A 23,303-nucleotide genomic window follows, 5' to 3' on the forward strand; every position below is an offset into this window, starting at 1 on the left:
CAGCACAGCCAGATGTGGGGTTCGATCTCATGAACCATGAGATCGTGACCCGGGCTGAAACCAGAAGTCGGACGCTTAGCTGACTGAGCCACCCAGGCACCCATCTCTTAGTAAGTTTTAAATATGCAATACAGTAAGTATATTATCTATAGTTTCCATGCCATACTTTATATCCCTATGACTTCCTTCATTCTTAGCTGAAAGTCTGTACCTTTTGACCCCTGCCTCCCTTTGCCACTCCCCCATGTCACCTCTACCAACCACCAGTCCTCTCTCTGTGTCTGTGAGCTCATTTTGTTTTGTTTTGTTTTTGGATTCCACATGTGAGATCATACTGTATTTGTCTTTGTCTGACTTATTTCACTTAGCATAGTGTCCTCAAGCTCCATCCATTTTGTGGCAAGTGGAAAGAGTTCATTCTTTTTTTATGGCTGAGTAATAGTACTCCATTGTGTGTGTGTATGTGTTTTACATATATTATTTTCTTTATCCATTTATTCATTGAACAGGGGGGTGCAGATATCTTTCCAAATTAGTGTTTTGGTGGGGTTCCTGGGCAACTCAGTGGATTGAGCATCCAACTCTTGATTTTGGCTCAGGTCATGATCCTAAGGTCTGTGCTGACTGTGGAGCCTGCTTGAAATTCTCTCTCTCTTTCTCTCTCTCTCTCTCTCCCCCCCTCCCTCCCTCCCTCCCTCTCTCACTCTCTCTAAAATAAAATAAAAAAATTAGTGTTTTTGTTTTCTTTGGATAAGTTACTCAGAAGCAGGATTGTTGGATCATATGGTGATTCTATTTTTAATATTTTGAGGAAACTATGTACTGCTTTCCATAGCAGCTGTACCAATTTATGTTCCCACCAACAGTGCATGAGGGTTTCCTCTTCTCCACGTCCTCGCCAACATTTGTTATGGCTTTTTAAAAAAATTTTTGTTTTAAAGATTAAAAAATTTGTTTTGAAATTTTTTTACTATTTATTTATTTTTGAGAGAGAGACAGAATGTGAGTGGGAGAGGGTCAGAGAGAGAGAGAGAGAGAGAGAGAGGGAGATGCAGAATCTGAAGCAGGCTCCAGGCTCTGAGCTATTAGCACAGAGCCCTATGCAGGGCTTGAACTCACAAACAGTGAGATCAGACCTGAGCCAAAGTCGGATGCTTAACCGACTGAGCCACCCAGGCACCCCCCCAAAAATTTTTTTTTAAGTTTATTTATTTTTGAGAGAGAGAGAGAGAAAGCACAAGGGAGGGCAGAGAGAGATGGAGAGAGAGAGAATCCCAAGCAGGCTCTGCACCATCAACACTGAGTCCAACATGGCCCTTGAACTCACGTACCTCGAGTTGATGACCTGAGCCTAAATCAAGAGTCGGACGCTTAACCGACTGAGCCACCCAGGTGCCTCTGCTTGCTTGCTTCTTTCTTTTTCTTTCTTTCTTTCTTTCTTTCTTTCTTTCTTTCTTTCTTTCTCTTTCTTTTCTTTTCTTTTCTTTTCTTTTCTTTTCTTTTCTTTTCTTTTCTTTCTTTTCTTTCTCAAAATGTAAAGGTCTAGTTCCCAAACAGTTTTATGCCCCCAGAAGGAAACCCTGTACCCATTAGTGGTCACTCCCTATCCCTCTGGCCCTTCGGCATCTGTAAACCACCAATTTGTGCCTATGTGTGTGGATTTCATACAAATGGAATCCTACAACATGTGACCTTTTGTGTCTGGCTTCTTTCACTCAGTGTCATATCTTCAAGGCTTATCCTTGTGGCATACATCAGTACTCTATTCCTCTGTATGGCTGATAAATGTTCCATTATATATATTATCATATATCAATACATATAATATATAATAACATTATATATTAAATATGTTAACATATATATTATATACGTACCACAGTTTGTGTATTCATTAATCCATTGGTAGGCGTTTGGGCGGTTTCCATCTTTTTGCAGTTATGACTAACGCTGTTACGAACATGTGTATACAAGCATTTGTTTCAATACCTGTTTTCAATTATTTTGAGCACACCATATACCTAGGCACAGAACTGCTGGATCATATGGTAATTCGATTTACCTTTTAAAAAAAAATTTATTTGAGAGAGAACGTGCACAGGAAGAGCAGAGAGAGAGAGAGAGAATCCCAAGCAGGTCTGCACTGTCAGTTCAAGGAGCCTGATGTGGGGTTTGAACCCACAAACCCATGAGATCATGACCTGAGCCAAAATCAAGAGTTGGGTGCCTAACCGCCTGAGCCACCCAGGCACCCCTCTGTGTTTAGCTTTTTGGGGAACCGTCAAACTGTCTTCCATGATGGTTGCATCCTTTTACATTCCCACCAGCAGGACGTGAGGGTACCATTTCCCCCACATCTTTACACGGAGACCATATCTTAAAGTTGGGGGGCAGGGGCCGTCTGATCTTTGGTCACGGTGGTTTGTCCATGATTGGTTTTGATAACCTCTAGCACTGTTTCCCTCCACAGTTCACAGAATGGAATGTTGGCCGAAGAGCAGCCATTGTGATCTGGTAAGGACCTTCAATTCTGTTAACTTGGAAATTCACACAAGAGCTGGAAGGGGCTTTGGGAGAAATATAGTTCAGACGTATCTTCTCTGGTCTCTGCTTGAATGCTGCCTATGATGGGTGCTCACAGCACCAGGGGGTGGACAATCCCACTGTTGGACAATTGTCTCCTTTTCCTGAAAATCCATTTCTTTAGAGGTGGAGGTTCAGAGAAGGCTCCCTGGAGGAGGGGACGTCAGAACTGAGCTTTGGGGGTGTTGAGTTGACCAGGGAAGGAAATGCAGGAGGTATGTCCCTGGCAGAAGAAAAGTGAAAGCAATGTTTTCCAAACTGATTGTGTATACCACAGTGGTAGCCTCACCAGGGGCCTTGTTGGACAGGTCTTTTTTTTTTTTTTTTTTAAGCTTATTTATTTACTTTTGAGAGAGAAAGAGCACAAACAGGGGAGGGGCAGAGAGAGAAAGGGAGACACAGACTCTGAAGCAGGCTCCGGGCTCTGAGCTGTCGGCACGGAGCCCACCCTCAGGAACCGTGACATCATGACCCGAGCCAGAGTCTGACACTCAACTGACTGAGCCACCCAGTTGGGTGGTCCTTTGATGAATCACCCTGAGAGAGTTTCAGTTGCCCTACACAGCCCTTCCCTGCTTCAACACCTCTCCACCTGTTTCTGTCTATTGTCTTTTAGATTGGAATGTGCCAAAGTATTTATTTCAAACAGGCTTTTAAAAAAAAAATATTTTGTTTGAGTATATTTATTTATTTCGAGAGAGAACATGAGCAGAGGAAGGGCAGAGAGAGAGAGAGAGAGAGAGAGAGAGAATCCCAAGTATGCTCTGTGCTGTCAGTGCAGAGCCTGACATGTGGCTCCATCCCACAAACCGTGAGGTCATGACCTGAACTGAAATCAAGAGTCTGCTGCTTAACTGACTGAGCCACCCAGGTGCCCCGACATCTGTCCATCTCTTAAACATCTGGTGGCGTTCCTTGGCTCGCCAGTCTGAGCCCCTTCATTATTCTTTGTCTTGGGTTTTCTAGGAGACACTGTGTTTTTAATCCTGCGGGACAGGCAAATGCAACATCTATAATTAGATGTGTCTGTTATTAAATTCCACATCTTACTGACGAATTCTTGCTGAGGTGCCTGGGGTACCAGTGAGGAAGTACAATGCCCCAGCATTCACAGAAGCTCCAAGCTGCCAGGTGGGGTGGAAACGAGCAAATCTTTCAGTGACTGAGCTACAACATGAGTCCTCACCAAGGAGCTTCTCATTGTGTCCCAGTAAGACACTTCTTGCTTCCAAGGAAGAGTACCTGGGACTTAAATTGATGAATAAGTCAGCCTGTGGTTGTCGTGGGTGGCTGGGGACAAGGGTGATATGTAAATAAAATGGGTAAAATTTAAATTGCGTTTTAGCGAATAGCATTATAATTTCTTCCCCTATGAAATCTTCAGTAAGTAGCAAAACAGACCTCTCTCTTTTTTTAATGTTTATTTATTTCGTTTTACTTTTTTTAATTGAAAAAGTTTTTTAACGTGGATTCACTTTTGAGAGACAGAGACAGAGCGCGAGCAGGGGAGGGGCAGAGAGAGAGGGAGACACAGGCTCCAGCTGTCGGCACAGCGCACGTCGCGGGGCTTGAACCCACGAACCGGGAGATGATGCCCTGAGCCGAAGTCAGAGGCTTAACCAACTCTGCCACCCAGGAGCCCCAAAATGTTTGTTTAGTTTTGAGAGAGAGACAGATCGCACGTGAGGGAGAGGCAGAGAGAGGGAGGCAGAGGATCTGCGGCAGGCTTTGTGAGGACAGCAGCAAGTCCCACGTGAGGCTCGAACTCACAAACCATGAGATCATGACCTGAGCCCCGTGAGATCATGACCGGAGCCCCGTGAGATCATGACCTGAGCCAAAGTTGGATGCTCAACCGACTGAGCCACCCAGGCGTGCCTCAAAACAGGACTCTTTGAAAACTGGGTCCTTTTTTCCTTCCTATTTATTTTTTCCTCCATCTTTACCTTGTGGGGTGCGAATGACCCAAGGGCTGGGTATTTGTTGTCCAAGTAAGAAGCAACTATGAAAATATCAGAAGATGTGCTCATAGGAGAGGAGTGGCCAGAAGGTAAATAGAACGCGCCATCTTCGGGAAAGCCAGAGTTTGATTTGATTTCATCACCAAGGCTCCTCTGCCCCACAACGCTTCCCTGGCCCTAGGATTGCCCACCAGTAGGCAAGTTCATGCTGTTTCGTCTTCAGAACCAACAAGCAACCGTCAGCATCTGGCGGATGGCTCAGCTGGCAGTTCCCCTTGGCTTCTCCTTGTGGGAGATTCAAGGAAGGGCCGGGCATCGGAAGGACTTTCGGGGAAATCATCTTTCCTCTGTCTTCCTTCCCCTTCCATATTCTGCTTATTAATAATTCACTTTTCCTTTTAATTCTCAGTACTCTGGCTGTTCTTTTGGGCCAGGCCGATGCACACTTCACTTTCTTCTATTTCCTTTTATTCCAATCACAAAATCCCTCCAGGCTGAAGCTCCCTTCTCAGAAACCTAGCAATTAGAAGAGGAAGCCGGTCTCTTACTAACACTTTGTTTGGAGCCCCGTCATAAATAATTAACCTGACATTACACTCAGAAAACAAATGGATGGGGTTCAGTTGGCGATGTTGTGTGGGAGCTTTCTCTCCTGGGGTTTTACCCCACTCACAAAATCCAGGAAGCGGATACAGGCCTTTCCATTAGCAGGGATGAGCTGTCCGATTTCCAACACTTAGGGAGGAAACCACATCGAGCCATTTTTCTCAGGCACTTAAACTTGAGATTTGTTCATGAATCCGGTGTCTGAGACTCAGGACAGCATTTTCTCCCACCAGCATCTCACGGCCCCAAAGGCTGCAGCCGCCCCCACACTCGTTTGATTTGACCTCCGGTCAACTCAGTTTCATTCCCGGGGATGACAGTGGAGGGTGCAGGGTGGATTCAGAAGGGGCCATGGTCATCTCCACTCAGATTCAGTCCTTGGCTAAAATGGTCAGGGTGAAGATGTGACTGGGATGGGTTCTTCCTTTCCTTTTCTTTCTTTCTTTCTTTCTTTCTTTCTTTCTTTCTTTCTCTCTCTTTCTTTCATGGATCCTTCCTGCCTTCCTTTCCTCCCTCCTTTCCTTCTTCTTCCCTTCCTTCCTTCCTTCCTTCCTTCCTTCCCTCCTTCCCTCCCTCTTTCTTCCCTTCCTTCCTTCCCTCCCTCCCTCCTTCTTCCCTTCCTTCCTACCTTCCCTCCCTCCCTCCTTCTTCCCTTCCTTCCTTCCCTCCCTCCCTCCTTCTTCCTTTCCTTTCTTCCTTCCTTCCTTCCTTCCTCTCCTTCATGGATCCTTCCTTCCTCCCTCCCTCCCTCCCTTTCTTTCAACGGATGTGAAATTCACATAACATAAAATTAACCACTTCATCACAAAAGGGCAAATACTATGTGCTTCTTCTTATATGAGGTGCCTGGAGTCATCAGATTCACAAAAGACAGAAAGTAGGATGGTGGGAGCCAGGGGTGGGGGGTGGGGGAAGGGATGGAGAGTGAGTGTTCGATGGGGACAGAGTTTCCATTTGGGAAGATGAAAGGGATCTGAAGATGGAGCATAATGATGGCTGTACAGCAGTGTGAATGTTGAAGATAGTCATTATCATGTTATGTATATTTTACACACACATATACATACATATATATATATATATATATAATTTTTAATTGACCATTTTAAAGTGTATAGTGGCATTTAGTCAATTTGCAATGTTGTACAACCATCACTTCTAACTAGTTCCATAACATTTTCATCATGGGAACCTCATACCCACTAAGCAATCAAGCCCTGTTCCCCTACACCCCTCTCCGTAATGCTCGAAACCACCAATGTGCTTCCTGTCTCTATGAATTTACTCTTCTAGATAGTTCATCTAATTGGAATCATGCAATATTGGGTCCTTTGTGTCTGGCTCCTTTCACAGAGTATAATGTTTAAGGGGGCATTGTTGTTAACATCATACAGGTGTCAGCGCTTTAGTCCTTTTTACGCCTGAGTAATATTCCATGGTAGGAATCTGCCACAATTTGTTTATCCACTCATCCACTGATGGCCACTGGAGATGCTTCCGCCTCTGGTTATTGTCATGCTGCTGTGAACGTGTGTGTTCAGGGATTTGTCTGGACACCTCTGCTGGGAAAGTTCAGCTGCTTTTTGCTCTTGGTATCTTTCTCTTGTCAAGAAGGCTCACAGCTGGGTCAACCAAGAAATTAAAGACAAAATCAGAAAATACATAGAGGCAGGGGCGCCTGGGTGGCTCAGTCGGTTAAGCATCCGACTTTGGCTCAGGTCATGATCTCATGGTTCGTGGGTTCGAGTCCCATCTCAGGCTCTGTGCTGACAGCTTGGAGCCTGGAGCCTGCTTCAGATTCTGTGTCTTCATCTCTCTTTGCCCCTCTCCCACTCATGCTCTGTCTCCCTGTCTCTCAAAAATAGATAAATGTTAAAAAAGTTTTTTAAAGAAAATACATAGAGGCAAATGAAAATCAAAAGACAATGGTCCAAAATCTTTGGGATGCAGCAAAAGCTGCTCTAAGAGAGAAAATTAGAGCAATGCAGGCTTACCTCAAGAAGCAGGAAAAGTCTCAAATAAACAACCTAACCTTATATCAAAAGGAGTTAGAAAAAGAAGAACAAACAAAGCCCAAAGCCAGTAGAAGAAAGGAACTGATAAAGATTACAGCAGAAATAAATGAAATAGATTAAAAAAAAAATACAACAGATCGATGAAATCAGGGACTGGTTCTTTGAAGGCCTTGCAACTGCCTATCTTCACCTGTGGCCAGGCTGGTCCTGCTCCTTCCGTGGCCTCTTGCAGCCTGTGGGACAGGCAGCACCTCTTGGAGAACCTGCCAGGTGACATGTCTCAGAGGGTCACAGCATTCAGAGGCCACCCAGCAATTAGGAAGCTGCCTCATCATGCTCCCTGGGGAGGGTGTTCCAGGACGTAGGCAGGCAGTTCTGTCTGTCATTGGTTTTCTAGAAGTGCCACAACGAGAAGTCATAGTCTCTGAGGGACAGGTGCACTGAGAATCCATTTCACTGAGTCACTTTTTGGTAAGCCTGACCTCCAAGTCTCTGGATATCCTGTCTTGCCTCAACTTTAGTGTGAACAGGATGTGTAGGCATGGGAGATGCTGAGATGGGAGAGAGGGCAGGGCATCCGAAACTCTGTCCCATTGTGACTCACCTAACAACCTGCCCACACCACAGGGGTCTCAGGGAACTGTTCCCTGCTGCCTGGACACATCTGATGAGAGCGTGCTTCCAGCAGAGAAGGAGGAATGATGCGCTTTTAGGTTGGGACAGTATTAAAAACAATCAGCCACGGGGCGCCTGGGTGGCTCAGTCGGTTGAGGGTCCGACTTTGGCTCAGGTCACGATCTCACGGTTCATGAGTTTGAGCCCCGCATCAGGCCCTGTGCTGACAGCTCGGAGCCTGGAGCCTGCTTCGGATTCTGTGTCTCCCTCTGTCTCTGCCTCCCCCACTCGCACTCTGTCTCTCAAAAATAAATAAACATTAAAATATTTTTAAACAATCAGCCATGGAGTTCCTTTGTTGGACATTTCCCAAACCTTTTAAATTTACTCAGGTGAAATTCCCATCACCTAAAATTAATCATTTTAAGGTGAACAATCCGGTGGCATTTCGCACATTCCCAATGTTGTGCCCCCACCGTCTGTCTCTAGCTCCAGAGCGAATGCATTCCCCCCAAAAGGAATTCTGTACCCACTTAAGCAGCCACTCCCCACCCAGACCCTTGGACCAGCGTCAACTGGAAAATTCAATCCTTAGTGTGCAGTCAGGTGCCTCAGTCAACACTGGTGCCACGTGGTAGGGGTGAAGAAAGATGTGACAGAAGGTGGAAAAAGAAGAGGTAGGGGAGACAGGTGAGGACATCGGGTCGTGTGTGGGGAACAGGCTGGGGACTCCCTGCGTGTGTGCGCTTCCAGGAGTAACTGGAATACGTTCCCTTTTCTTTTGTATTCCTGAGGCTGGATGGTGTCTTGAAAGGACGGGGGCAGCAGGGGTGGGGCCCCTTCCAGCTCCTCCATTCTCTCCTCGTGTGCTCTCTGGCAAGTTAATCTGTGTCTCTGAGACTCAGCTCTCTTGTCTCTAAGGAGGGCTAACAGTATCCACGTGGTCAGGCGGCCGGGAGGGCTCCAGGGCAGGTACGAGGGCACTTGGCACTGAGGTTGCACACAGCAGGTGCTTCAAAGTAGTCTCCATCCTATTGTTGTACTTCTTCAATGATGAAGATGGTAATGGTGGGGCTGCTTGGGAGACGGTTGGTGCTGCCAGAGAGAAAAGGATGCAGAAAGGTAAAGCGGAGGAATTTGCCCCCATCAGGGAGAAGCCAAGGGAATTTGAAAGCCTTTTAAGAAATGAGGACGCCCTTGCCCTGACTCACCTGCTCCGGCAGGGTGTCTCCCTGTGAAGGTCTGGGAGGCCTCGTTTCTCGTTTCTCGTTTCTTCTCTCCTTTGAACTTGGAAGCAGTGGAGGAGGGTTCGAAAGGCCGTGACTAAGCTCTCCGCCCGCTTCCCCGCAGCTTTCTGCTGAGCAAGCGCCGAGGAGAGAGCGCCCCGGGCAGTGCATTCTGCAGCGGGACAAGAATGTGATTTTTGTGCGCTGCCTTTCCAGCCCCTCTTTCACACACAGAAAAATGCTGCGTGCATAAGGGCGTGTCCTTCTTTCCTTGGGGGAGAAGACAATTCTTCAATTCCCAAACAGAATCTGGAATTCATTCTCCTTGGGAGGAAGCCACGGGCACTGCCCGAGGATGGGGGGTGGGTGGGGGGGGGGGAGGAGACAGCCCTTCTCCAGGCATCGAGACAATACTCCACCTCCTCAAGACCACAGAAAAGAGAATCAGAGGGTACGAGTTTCCTGGGGCTGCAAATTGCCTTGAACTGGGTGGTTTCAAAACAACAGAAATTTATTCTCTTGCAGTTCTGGAACCAGAAGTCTAAGACCAAGGTGTCAGCGGGCCAAACGGTGCCTCTCTCCTAGCTTTTGGTGGCTTTCAGAGGTCTTTCCTTTCCCTAGCTGGTGGCTGCCTCATCCCAATCTCTGCTTCTGTGGCCCATGGTCATCTTCCCTGTGTGTGTGTGTGTGTGTGTGTGTGTGTGCGCGCGCGCGTGCCCTCTCTGTCTTATAAGGATGCCAGTCCCTGGATTTAGGGCCCATCTACTCCAGTATGACCTCATCTTAACGAATTACACCTGCAAAGACTCTACTTCCAAATTTGGTCACATTCTGAGATTCTAGATGGACGTCAATTTGGGGGTGGGGGTGGGGGTGGGGCACTATTCATCTCAGCACACAAACCAAAACTCCAAATGGCAGCAGGGATCCAAAATCCCAAACACACAAACCTGATACATCGAAACACAGATTCTAAGTCAGACCGACTATGTTCCCCTCCCTTTCTTTTAAGCACCACTGCCTTGTGTAGGGATTTTTAAGTTGAAAACTTCCATAGTTCCCTTGTGCCCCTTCCCAGGCAACACTACCCTGCCCTCAGGTAACCATTGTGCAGTTGGGGTCCTCCGGGGAGCATTGTAAGGTGCAGGGGTTCATTGGTGGCAATGTAGCGAGGGACTGTCCGTGCTCTCCTTGCTAGTTGATAGAAACACAGTTGATTTTTTTTAAATTTACATCCAAATTAGTTAACATCTAGTGCAACAATGATTTCAGGGGTAGATTCCTTAGTGCCCCTTACCCATTTAGCCCATCCCCCCTCCCACAACCCCTCCAGTAACCCTCTGTTGTTCACCATATTTATGAGTCTCTTCTTGTTTGTCTCCTCCCTGGTTTTGTATTATTTTTGTTTCCCTTCCCTTATGTTCATCTGTTCTTTGTCTTAAAGTCCTCATATGAGTGAAGTCATATGATATTTGTCTTTGACTAATTTTGCTTAGCATAACACCCTCTGGTTCCATCCACGTAGTTGTAAATGGCAAGATTTCATTCTTTTTGATTGCTGAGTAATACTCCATTGTATATATAGACATCTTCTTTATCCATTCCTCAGTCAGTGCACATTTGGGCTCTTTCCATACTTTGGCTATTGTCGATAGTGCTGCCATAAACATCAGGGTGTATATGCCTTCGAAACAGCACACCTGTATCCCGTGGATAAATGCCTAGTAGTGCAATTGCTGGGTCGTAGGGTACTTCTATTTTTAGTTTTTTGAGGAACCTCTATACTGTTTTCCAGATTGGCTGCACCAGCTTGCATTGCCACCAACAACGCAAAAGAGATTCTCTTTCTCCACATCTTCGCCAACATCTGTTGTTGCCTGAGTTGTTCATGTTACCCATTCTGACAGGTATGAGGTGGTATCTCATTGTGGTTTTGATTTGTATTTCCCTGATGATGAGTGATGTGGAGCATTTTTTCATGTGTCGGTTGGCCATCTGGGTGTCTTCTCTGGAGAAGTGTCTATTCATGTTGTTTGCCCATTTCTTCACTGGGTTATTTTTTTGGGTGTTGAGTTTGAGAAATTCTTTATAGATTTTGGATACTAACCCTTTATCTGATATGTCATTTGCTAATATCTTCTCCCATTCTTTTGGTTGCCTTTTAGTTTTGCTGATATAAACACAGTTGATTTTTATGTCAATTCTGCAACTTTGCTGGATTTACTTATAAGTTGTTGGAGATTTTTGGAATTTTCTATGTAGACGATCCTGTCATCTGTAAACAGAAACACTTTAATTTTGTTCCTTTTTTCATCTGTAGGCCTTTTATTTCTTTTCTTGCTTTATTGTGTGGGCTAGAATTTCCAGTGCTATGTTGAGTGGCAGCAGTGAGAATTAAATCCTGGCTTTGTTCCCAGTCTTAGGGGAAAAGCATCAGCCTTTCAAAATTAAGTGTGCTGGGAGCTATAGGTTTTTGTAGATTAAAAAAAAATCACGTTGAAGAAGTCCCTGTTTATGCCTAGTGCCTGAGTATTTCAAATCATGAGTGGGTATTTAATTTTATCAAATGCTTTTTCTGCATCCATCGAAGCGATCATGTGATTTTTCTTCTTAGCCTGTAGATTACATTGATTGATTTGTGACTGTTTGAACTAGCCTTGCATCCCGGGAATAGACACCACTCGATCCTGGTGTACAGTTCGTTTTATTTTTATTTTTAAAGTTTATTTATTTATTTTGAGAGAGAGAGAGAAAGAGGGAGAGAGTGTGTTTGACCGGGGGGTATGGGCAGAGAGAGAAGGAGAGAGAATCCTGAGCAGGCTCTGCATTGTCAGCACAGAGCCCAATGCAGAGCTCAAGCCCACAAACTGTGAGATCATGACCTGAGCCGAAACTAAGAGTCAGACACTTAACCCATGAGCCACCCAGGCGCCCCTTTATTTTCATTTTTATTACAGTTCTTTTTATATATTACCGAATTATATTTTCAGTGTTTTGGTAAGAATTTTCATATCTATGTTTGGGAAGGATAGTGTCTGTAATTGTCCCTTTTTTATACTGTCTCTGTCTAGTTTTGGGAACAGGGTGATACTGGCATTATACATTAAATTGGGAAGTGTTCTTCTTGTCTTTTCTGGAAGAAAAGGATTGATGCTCATCCTTTATTTCTTATTTTTTAAATATTCTATTTTTAAGTAATCTCTACACCCAACATAGACTGTAGAACTCACAACCCCGAGATCAAGAGTTGCATGCTCTACTGACTGAGCCAGCCAGGCGCCCCTGATATTTATCCTTTAAACATTTGGTAGACTTCTCCACTGATACTATCTGGGCCTGGGGATTTCTTTTTTTAGGAGTTTTAAAATTATATATTCAGTTTCCTTAATTGTTATAGCCTCTTTATAGTTTTATTTTAGTGGGGTGCCTGAGTGGTTAAGTTGGGTAAGCCTCTGACTTCAGCTCAGGTCACAATCCCCCTGTTCGTGGGTTCGAGCCTCACATCATGCTCTGTGCTGAAGCTTAGAGCCTGGAGTTTGCTTCGGATTCTGTGTCTCCCTCTCTCTCTGCCTCTCCCCTGTTCATGCCCTGTGTCTCTCTCTCCCTCCGTAATAAATAAACATTAAAAAAATTTTTTTAAATGCTTTTCTAGTTTTATTTTATTTTGGAGAGAGAGAATGAACATGAGTAGGGGAGAGGGGAGGAGGGAGGGAAGGAGAGAGGGAGGGAGGGAGAGAGAGAGAGAGAGAGAGAGAGAGGGAGAGGGAGAGAGAATCTCAAGCAGTCTCCATGCTCAGCACTGAACCTATCTTGGGGCCCAGTCTCACCACCCGGATCATGAACTGAGCCAAAATCAACAGCCCGATGCTCAACCAACTGAGCCACCCAGGCGCCCCTGTGATAGGCTCTTTAAATTATCCATTTCATTTTGGATGAGTGGTGACATATTTCACTTTTTGAGGAATGGACCCATTTCACCTAAGTTTTCAAATATAAGAGTGGGTAATGTCCATAGTGTGCCTTTATTAACCCATTAATTACCCCTTCTTTGGTCAGTCTTGCTAGAAAGGTGTCAATTTTATGTATCTTTTCAAAGAACCAGCTTTAAACATAATTAATTAATTAATTTTATTGGGTTAGAAATGTAGACCATAACGTGTTGTTTTCTCTCACTGCTTTCAAGCTTTCTTCCATTTTCTTTACATTCAAAGTTCTCCTATGATGTGTCTTGGCATTGACTTTGGCCCAGGTCATGATCTCGAGGTTCGTGAGTTTGAGCCCTGCACTGGGCTCCCTGCTGTCAGGGCAGAGCCTCCTTTGGATCCTCTGTCCTCCTCTCTCTCTGTCTGTCCCCCGCTCATTCTCTCTCTCTCTCTCTCTCTCAAAAATAAATAAAGCATTAAAAATTATTATTTTTTAATTTTTTTCTTATTTGTTTTTAATTTTTAACTTTTTTAACATTAAAAAAATATTTTGGGGGTGGGGGATGGGCAGAGAGAGAAAGAGACAGAGGAGCCAGAAGTGGGCTCTGTGCTGACAGCGGAGAGCCTGACGTGGGGCTCAGACTCACGAACTGTGAGATTATGACCTGAGCCCAAGTAAGATGCTTAACCAACTGAGCCACCCAGGTGCCCATAAAAAAACACTTTTTTTAGATTCATCCTGTTTGAGATTTGCTCAGCTTCTTGACTCTGTAGGTTCACTTCATTCGCCAAACTTGGGAAGTTTTCAGCCATTATTTTTGAAATACTTTTCTTTCTTTTTTTTTTTTTTTTAACATTTATTTATTTTTGAGAGACAGAGAGAGACAGCACAAGCAGGGGAGGAGCAGAGAGAGAGGGAGACACAGAATCCAAAGCAGGGTCCAGGCTCTGAGCTACCAGCACAGAGCCTGATGCAGGGCTCGAACTCACAGACCGCGAGATCATGACCTGAGCCGAAGTCGGCCACACAACCAACTGAGCCACCCAGGCACCCCTATTTTTTTCTTTTTTCTTTTAATCTCGAATACTTTTCCTACTGTGCCCTCTTTCTCCTCTTTATCCAGAGCTCTGATGACGCGAATGTCAGTTCAGATCCTTGAGGCTCTGTTCATTTTTTTATAGCCCAATTTCTCTCTGTTGTTCAGACTGGATAATTTCTGTTGCTCTGTCTTCAAGTTCACTGATTGTTAGCTCTGTCACTTCCATTCTATTGCCGCCCCATCCATTGATTCAAAAACTTTGTTTTTTTTTTTTCCATTCTACAATTTCCATTTGGTTCTTCTTTGTACCTTCTCTTCCTTTGTATGTTTTGTTCTCTTTTTGCATCTGTTTCAAGCGTGTTCATAATTGCTCATTGAATATTTTTCTACTGACTGCTTCAAAAATCTTACTCAAGTGACTCTAACGTCTCTGTCATCTTGGGATTGGTGTCATATACCAATTGTCTTTTTTCATCCCATTTGGTGTGATGAGGGATTTCCAATTGTATCCTGGACTTTTCGGTATTTTATGCAGTCTTAGATAAATATTCTGTTTATGCCTTCTTCCTCTGACGCCTCCAGCAAAGGAAGCGTGGGATTCCTCCCCTTTACTAGCGGGTGGGGGCGGGAATCCAGGCCCCCCCCTTGGTGTCTGTGGACATCCTGGGTTGAGGGAAAGAATACCTGGTTACGGAGGAGTGGAGATGGAGTTTCTGGCTCCCCCAGGCCTCTGCTGACACCACTCTGGCTGGGAAGGTCTGGGCACCTCATGACTGCTCCCCACATGGCCTCCACTGATACTCAGGGACCAGATGGCCTTGTCACTGCCGCTGGTCAAAGTCCTGACTCTCTCCGAGGCTTTCTCCGACATCACCCCAGTGGGGGGGAACGGGGCCCTCATTACTGCCTGGCTGGGATGAAGTCCAGGTTTCCTGCTTGGCCTTCTCTGATCCCATTCTGGGAGCAGGCAGTGGCTTGGGACACCTCCTTTCAGCTGAGGAGGGTGGAGGTCTGGGCTCCCCACTCAGCCTTTCGCTGACATTGGTCGGGGTGCGGCTGGCTGGAGTACAACCTTATTGTCTAAAAGTTTTCCGCTTTGCTAGGCTGCACTTTTCCTGATCCTTTGGCTAGAGAGGGCAGGCTTTTGTTGGGGCTTTTCTTTCCTTTTTTTTTTTGTCTGTACCGGTTGGTGTTTCTGGGTTTCTGGTTCTCCAGTTCAAGTCTGGGATCTCTGAGGCAAAAAGAAAACCCAAAGTGCCTTGGTGGCTCAGTTGGTTAAAGCATCTGACTTGGGCTCAGGTCATGAACTTGAAGTTTGTGAGTTCGAGCCTGCATCCGGCTCTGTGCTGAGAGCTCAGAGGCTGGAGCCTGCTTCAGGTTACGTGTCTCCCTCTCTGCCCCTCCCCTGCTCTTGCTCTGTCTCTCAAAAATGAATAAACATTGGGGGGAAAAAAGAAAGAAAGAAAACCCAAGGAACTCACCATCATGTCACTCCTTGGGTCCCAAGGTGCCTAGTCCCTCTCTCCTTGTTTCCTTTCAGGGTCTTCTTGTGTTTGGTTCATATGCAATGTCCATGGACTGGTACCGAGTGGGAGCAATAGAGAAAAACACTTCTATCTTTCTGGAATCAGAAGTCTGTCTAAATTACATTATTTTATTTTTTATAAAATTTTTAAAGTTCATTTATTTTTGAGATAGAGAGAGACAGTGTGAGCAGGGGAGGGGCAGAGAGACAGAGGGAGAGAGAAAGACTCCCAAGCAGGCTTCATACTGTCAGCAGTCAGCATGACGCCTGACCCAGGGCTCGAACTCATGAACCGTGAGATCATGACCTGAGTGGAAATCAAGAGTTGGACGCTTGAGTTGGACCGATCGAGCCACCCAGGTGCCCCTGAAGAACATTATTTTGTAATTTTTAATGTTTTTATTATTTATTTATTTTTGAGCTGTCAGCACAGAGCCCTGTGTGAGGCTTGAACCCATGAACCACGAGATCATGACCTGAGCCGAAGTCAGTTGCTTAACTGACTGAGCCACCCAGGCGCCCCTAAACTACATTATTAAAAAATGAATTTTTTTAATGTTTTTATTTATTTTTAGAGAGAGAGAGAGACAAAACACTAGCAGTTCACCCAAGGGCACCGCAGTGATAAACTTTAACAGCATGTATTAAATACTAAAACTGTATTGATCAAGCAGCAGATCTGTAACGATTAAATTTATATGACTAATCTGTTACTGGGGGAGATGTATTTGAGTGGTGTGTGTGCACACCAGATCCTCTCCCTTCCCTCCCCTTCCCCCCCCCCGCCCCCCCCCCCCCCCGAGAAAAAGAGCCTTTGCCCCCTGCCAGGGGGTGGAGTAAAGGTTTCCAAGGCTGTTAAAGTCACCCTGGGTGCTGAGGTCTGACATGTCCATCATCAAAAGTCATTGGCTGCTGGCTCCTGTCGAAACCCTGGGGCCTGCTTGGTGGGGGTGCTAAGAAACGGGTTGTTGAATGAATGAAGTGACATCACAGGAAGAGCACAGAGTCCCCAGATTCCTTTACACCACTGCACATATGGGACTGTGGCTGTGAGAACCCAGTTCTTTAGAGGACCGTTCAGCTATGAGGTGTGGGACAATTCACAAGCAGAGGGCATGGAGTGTATGGCAAGGGACATTCCAGAAGGCAGATGTGAAGGACAAGACAGCAGCTAGAAGGTGGCAGTGACAGTGGGAGCCCTTACTGAGATTCAGCTTTGCCTCCCCATCTCGTTACACGGATTCTGCCGGTCTTGTGAATGAGTGAGCGAGGAAACTTTATACTTCTTCTTCTTTTTTAATGTCGATTTATTTATTGCTGAGTGAGAGAGAGTGCACGCAAGCATGAGTGGGAGAGGGGCAGAGATAGAGGGAGAGAGAGAATCCCAAGCAGGCTCCGCGCTGCCAGCACAGAGCCCGAAGCGGGGCTCGATCTCACCACTGGCAAGATCACGACCCGAGCTGAAATCAAGAGTTGGACGCTTAACTGACTGAGCCACCCAGGCGCCCACTATACTTCTGTTCTTTTTTAAAAAAAAAAATTTTTTTTTTAATGTTTTATTTATTTTTGAGACAGGGAGAGACAGAGCATGAACAGGGGAGGGTCAGAGAGAGGGAGACATAGAATCTGAAACAGGCTCCGGGCTCTGAGCTGTCAGCACAGAGCCCGACGCGGGGCTCAAACTCACGGACCGCGAGATCATGACCTGAGCCGAAGTCGGCCGCCCAACCGACTGAACCACCCAGGCGCCCCATATACTTCTGTTCTTGATGATGATGAGGATCGACTGACACCTGTTGTGCACCATGCCCTGTATATGGTAGCAGGTAGTTCTAGCTCCCAGAACGTACAGGGCAGAGTTTGTGGTGGTCCCATTTCAGATGCAGAAGGTAGAGCACAGAGATGTGAAGCAACCTGTTCAAGGCCACACAGACAAGAAATGGAAGCCCCTGGGCCATCTGACTTTAGAGACTACATTATCCCCCTAGAAGACATGATGTTCTGTGATGCATCACGGCCGAGACCTAACGACCTTACTGGTTTTTGTGGGGCTTTTTCACAAAGGCAACAAATGACCAGAACTCAAGGCCTTATACGTCAAAGTGCAGAATTCCATTTGCGTGCACACAGGCAGGCCCTGGGGGTCACATGGCACTCAGTGATGTGTGTTCTGTCACTTAGCTGCTGGCTAGGAGCTCACTTTCTATTTGGAGGACCGTGATCACAGACAGATGTTCTATGTACTTATGTTTGTCATTTTCACCCTTTTTCTTTTTAATTGCTTGTCCGTTAGTACACTCTGAACCCCAGGGTGGAGTTTCCTGGTGACTTCAAGCTGCACGCTGCAGACTCTGACCAACTTCCAAAGGGGACCTTTTTAAATTAAAAAAAAAAAAAGTTAATTTTGTTTTTTGGTAGGTCAGGGACGTACTATAAAAATGAAGAGCTAGATAAAAACAACCCAGTTCTTTATTACTATAGAAGACACCTTGCGTGTAATAATTCTTTATACCGATGTCACCTTGAGTGGGTATAAAGCCTTTCTACCCAAAGACAAATAGCTTGAAGCGGTAGCTAAATTAATTTTTTCAGAGTTTACCGTTAACACAACATTCGAGTGCCTTTTCCAGCAGAGATGCAAGTTACTAATCAGTCTAAAAGGACTTGAGCTGCCCTTGGGAAGTTGAGGCCAGGGAACCTTTGTCAGTTGTGTGGATTCTAGGGGAGAGGACAAGACCAAGGTGGACCGTTTTGAAAACTGGAAAGAGAGGCGGAAGCCATCAAGGACATGATGTCTGGGCTTTTGAAAATTTAATGAGGATGTGTCTTGACACTTAGACCCCATTGGTTGCCTGGGCAGAGTGGGGAATGCTAATGTGCACAAGGTCATCTCTATTCCAACGAGATGTTTTCTTTCCGAGATGAAATTAGATTTCGGAAAGCATTATTTTCCTTCTGTGACCGTGAGCTGACAGTGAGCTGGCTGCTGTGTGCGCGGCGCCTTCCCTGGACTGGACCAGACCCCTGAGCAGATGTAACGGATTAGCTGAGGTTCCCATCTGCTGACAGTCACTGCCGTCTCTGCTTTTCTGTGCGGGGTCTGAATGCATGGGTAATGCAGGCGGCTTAGGCAGGCTCTTTCTGGCTGAGCAGGAAGACACAGGCCTTGGCAGGGTTTTGGCTCTTGTGACTTGAGTGCTAGGAGAGGACACTTTCTGTCCAGTTTCACAGACTTCCACTTGGAGGATGGAGATTGATGCACAAAGGAGAAGTTCTCTGACCTTTCCGGAATGTGCACATTCTTGATTTCTTTTTTTTTTTTTTTCAACGTTTTTTTTTTTTTTTATTTTTGGGACAGAGAGAGACAGAGCATGAACGGGGGAGGGTCAGAGAGAGAGGGAGACACAGAATCGGAAACAGGCTCCAGGCTCCGAGCCATCAGCCCAGAGCCTGACGCGGGGCTCGAACTCACAGACCGCGAGATCGTGGCCTGGCTGAAGTCGGACGCTTAACCGACTGCGCCACCCAGGCGCCCCACATTCTTGATTTCTTAAACTATTTCTGCAATGGTCAGAGGGCTGATAAATGGGTTTCAACATGTTTTCAAGAGGTGTCCTCCTTTGGATGGCCCTGTTCATTCAGCAGCAGTAACAAACGCTGTTGCTTTCTCCCTTTCTCTGACATGGCCAGGCCCTGTGGTGGATCGTGGAGGCAGAATAAATATAGACTATAGTCTCTGTCTGAAGGAGTTTCAAGGCTGCAAAGCTGATACACAGGAAACAGCAAACACTGTGAGAAAGTCTGGAAATAGGCTAGGACATCAAAATTCAATTTCAGAGTTATTTGTGTAATTATTTGCCTAATGGCTGTAATCCTTCCAGGTCTTAAGTCCCCTGAGGACAGGGACCGAATTGATCTTTTTCATCATCATCTTCCCAGCACCTGGGACAGTGCTTGGACTACAGCAGGTTCCTAAATACTTATTGTCTAACTGAGGGATTGCAACAGGGTTTCAGGTTTAACACTTGTTATCTTGGAGCCCCGTCTGCCGCACAAATTGTTTTTCTTACAAATTCATTTATAAAGCTTTCAACTTCTGATGAAACCACACACATGCTGGACATAAAGCAAATGCCTATCTTAGTGGGTAACTGGGATACTTAATGTTCCTCTATGTGGGGCAACCTGAATATGTGCAGATTAGATAAATGCTATCTTGGTGGGATTTAAGAGATACTGAAAAACAGCTTTTCTTTTTTTAACCTAATTTCCCCTTTAGTTAGTAATTTCTTTGAGTAGTGAAGGTTTTGAAGTCTTCTAATTTCTCCCTTCAAGAACAGGAATGAGGGGCTCCTGGGTGGCTCAGTCATTTAAGCATCCAGCTGTTGGTTTCAGCTCAGATCATGATCTCACGGTTTGTGAGTTTGAGCCCCGCGTTGGGCTCTTTGCTGATAGTGCGGAGCCTGCTTGGATTCATTGTCTCTGCTCTCCCCTGTTGTCTCTCTCTCTCTTTTTCTCTCTCAAAAATAAATAAATAAACTAAAAAAACAACAACAACGGAAATGACATCCTAAGCCTTTATTACCCCAACATTTTTGCAGGCTTTGTCAAAATGGAGGCGCTGGCTGAACTGTGGGGGATAATCTAACATTGTACTTACAGATAACTGGGCCACGCTTTATTCTGATGGAAGTTGTCTTAGATGGACATCAGAGAGCAATTTTCAGATTCAAACTTTGAGAGAAGCACCTTGGATCACATGTTAAGAAACCTAAAGAATGGGGAATTTGACATTTAAAAGCTGTTATAATTGATAGTATCTTTGAGTAAGCTCCACATATTACATTATCAAGTTCAAAGTGTGCTGCCATTTTTCTCAGTAACCATACTGTTATCTTCAAGATAACCGAGCTGACAGGGACATGATCAGGAAGCCGCGTCTGTTGGCTGGGCCTTAAACGTCCATCTCGGGACACCCAGAAGTGTGCGCGGTCACTGAAGAAGCACAGGAACGCTGGGTGTCTAATTCCCGAGGTTATTGGGAGATTGCACTCAGGAATCATCCCACAACCTTGAACGAAAAGGTGAAAACTTTCCATTTTGATAAATGACAGCGGAAGGAAACAGGCCATTTGTAAATATAAAATCGTTGCTGGAAAATGATATTAGAGATGAATTATCTCCTCCATTACAGTGTTTCCTTTTCTTTAATGCAATTTGGTTCAAGCGAAATGAACAGAAAGGCTAGGGAGGGCGCACGTTCAATGCTTCAGGGGAGTTACTGGAAGCAAGACGTGGACGGAGAAAGGAGAGCCACAGATCTGGGGCAGGCCGAGCTGAAGCCTTCTGCCCAGGAGGCCTGCGCCTAGGACCCTGGCTGTGCCCACGGGAAATTGAATTCAGAGCTCCTTCTGCATCATAAATCCAGGGCAGCTGGCAGCTCTCCAAGGGAGACTGGAGAGACAGTGCGAGAGCATCTGAGGCCAGCCAGCCGGGCCAGCCCCCAGCTGAGGGTGGAACCCAGGTGTGCGGGTGTGGGGTCCAGCCTTACACTCTGCTAATTTTAAAGTGCGCTCGTCGCCAGCGAAAAAACGTCTTCATTATGCATCAGAAAGCCGGTTACTCGGAAATGCCGCGGGGCCCAAGGGGCGAGGCCAGACTTTTGAATGTGTGCGTTTCTTGAGCTTTTTTTTTCCGGAGCGCACGTGCGAGGAGGACCCTCGGCGCCGGGGTCTGTAGAAGTGGCATCCCGCGCCCGGGACCCCACGCGAGTCCCCAGGCCGCGCGAAGGCGGGGGAGGGCGCAGCAGGGGTCGCCGCGCCCCGGGCCCCCTCCCCCGCCGCCCAGAGTCGCGTCTCAGCCCTGCCGGGCCCGCGCGGCGCAGTCCGGGAGGGGCCGGGCGCGTTCCCGCGGGCGGAGCCGCGCGGCCCCGGGCCCCGCCCACCGCGCCCGGGGGCGGGGCCTGCGCGTCACGTGACGGCGCGCCGAGCGGAGAGCGCCCCGCCCGGCCGGAGGAGGCCCGGGCCGCGACCCGGCGCGCGCGCTGCTGGAGCCGCCCGGCCGCACGCGCGCTCCGCACCCGCGGCGCCCACCGCCCGCGGCCCCTCGCCCGCGGCTCCGGGCTCGCCGGCAGCGGGAGCGGCCTCAACATGGACGAAGACGGCGGCGGCGGTGAGGGCGGCGGCGGTGAGTGTCGGAGGTGTGGCCGGCCCGGGCTGGCGGCCTGGGGCGGGGGTCGCGGGCGCGCCGGACGGGAGCGGGGCGGCGGGTCCGGGGTCGGGGGTCCGGGCAGCGCCCGTGCCGGCTGGCGACAGGCGAGGCCCGCGGCGCGTCGGCCCGGGGCCCAGCGGAGGGGGGCCGGCGGGGTCGCCTCCGAGCCCGAGCGGGGGTCCGGGGCGAGGCCGGGGTCGCTGGCGGCCGGGGTGGCCCGGGGGCTCGGGCAGGGCGCGGGGGTCGCCCTCCCGGGGCGGGGGACCTTGGGGGCGACCTTCCCCGCCTCTCGTCGCCAAGGGCGTTCACGCCCTCCGGAGCCCGACCGCAGGAGGCTGACCTCCCCCTCCCCACCCTTCGGTGTCTCTTCCCAGGTGGTGGGAAGCGGGGTATCCCCGAGAAATGAGGAGGGGAAAGTTCCGAATTGGGGATCCTCGGGGTCCAAGAGGGGCGGGTGGAGGGACAAGGTTGAAAGCCGTGTGCCCGTGTGCCGGGCTTTAGGTCACAAGTGGTGCGTGGGGAGGCTTCAACGAGGAGTGGGCAGCCGGGGCACAGGCATTTTATGAACTGGGGGACGTTCCGGGTTAAGCCCCCCAAATAAGCCCGGGGCATCCCGCGCTCAGGTGAGAGCAGCAAGAGCCGGGTTGTGTGCCTGACGCCCAGTTAATTTGCAATTGTTGTGGATGACTTAGTGGCGTGCAAATTACTGTCGTGTCATGCTGCGAATCATGCCCGTGAAGCTGCATTTACGCGCGTGTGTGGAGTGGGGTCGTTGGTTTGGAAAGCGGAGGGGTTACCACCCCTGTCTTGCAGGCACACCCGAAGTTGAGGTTCTCTCTACTTTGGCTGAAGATCTCCTTGATGCCGACAGACGGGATCTTCAGAACCCCTTGTAATAAGGGAGCGTTTTGAGAAAAAAAAAAAAAAAAAAATCTTAATTACAGGCTGCAGCCGCCTGTGAGAATCAGCAGTATCGAGCGCTTTCAGGTTGAAGTGGTTGGTTAATCAAGGTGCCTTCTAAGACTGTAAGTGCTGCCCGAGAGGTTTGTGCCCCAAGAAGCGATGCGGCTGTGATCGTGGGCAGCTGGCAGGCTTGGTGGCATTTGTCGAATTCAGTTCTCATAGTTAAAGCTAGGGATAGCGCTGTGGCATCGAGTGGGTGTGTTGTTTTTCGAAAGAAAGTGCTGTGGAAAGAAGGAGCCGAGTTGCAGAGCCTCCTACAAGCCAGGCTGTCTGCCTGAAGAGTCTAAGCGATGGATTCTCCCCAGATCCCCTGCCTCCTGCCTGTCACAACTTGGGTAACACAACAGGCATACAGCAGTTTTTCCCTTTTACAGAGTAAACAGGCATCACGTTTAAGCATTTGACATCAGAGTCAAGGTAGGCAGCCGGCTCGGCGATTTTGTTTGGAAGGCGTTTCCGACTCCTGTCACTAAAGACATGGAGACGGGTTTGAAGGTAAAAGCAGATATAAAGATTAGAAAAGGAAGTCAGCGTGGCCCAGCAGTTTACAGATCTTGAGTACTGTAGCAAAGGATGTTATTAAGTATCAAAAGTCTTAAAACTTTCTCTGGGCTACTAATTTCAAGATTGTATTCC

At 47.4% G+C, this 23,303-nt stretch overlaps 2 protein-coding genes and 1 long non-coding RNA gene across 5 annotated transcripts in view; 2 read left to right on the forward strand and 1 right to left on the reverse strand.

The window, feature by feature from the left end:
• The window catches only part of SMIM10L3 (small integral membrane protein 10 like 3), a 64,458-nt gene extending 53,545 nt beyond the window's left edge, over positions 1-10,913 (forward strand). The window contains exons 2-3 of one of the 2 annotated variants that reach the window (XM_078439724.1): positions 2,471-2,514; positions 10,802-10,913. In XM_078439724.1, coding sequence (XP_078295850.1) covers positions 2,471-2,514; position 10,802 — 45 coding nt within the window. In that variant the 3' untranslated portion in view covers positions 10,803-10,913. Of the gene's footprint in view, positions 1-2,470; positions 2,515-2,707; positions 2,805-10,801 lie in introns of those variants that run through there. The other variant, XM_078439725.2, reaches the window with a different exon arrangement.
• Positions 1-23,303, forward strand: part of CYTH3 (cytohesin 3) — a 175,789-nt gene that overhangs the window by 53,277 nt on the left and 99,209 nt on the right. The window contains exons 2-3 of one of the 2 annotated variants that reach the window (XM_078439720.1): positions 2,471-2,514; positions 10,802-10,913. In XM_078439720.1, the coding sequence (XP_078295846.1) occupies positions 2,479-2,514; positions 10,802-10,913 (148 nt within the window). In that variant the 5' untranslated portion in view covers positions 2,471-2,478. Of the gene's footprint in view, positions 1-2,470; positions 2,515-10,801; positions 10,914-21,145; positions 21,681-23,303 lie in introns of those variants that run through there. The other variant, XM_078439719.1, reaches the window with a different exon arrangement.
• On the reverse strand, positions 6,248-9,309 carry LOC145713294 (uncharacterized). The gene is made up of 3 exons (XR_014136329.1): positions 8,992-9,309; positions 7,356-8,875; positions 6,248-6,772 (listed from the first exon to the last, which is right to left on the reverse strand). It is a non-coding gene; the product is annotated as an uncharacterized LOC145713294 (long non-coding RNA).

Source organism: Panthera onca, chromosome E3 (genome assembly GCF_046562875.1).
Source record: "Panthera onca isolate mPanOnc1 chromosome E3, mPanOnc1 haplotype 2, whole genome shotgun sequence".
NCBI lineage: Eukaryota > Metazoa > Chordata > Mammalia > Carnivora > Felidae > Panthera > Panthera onca.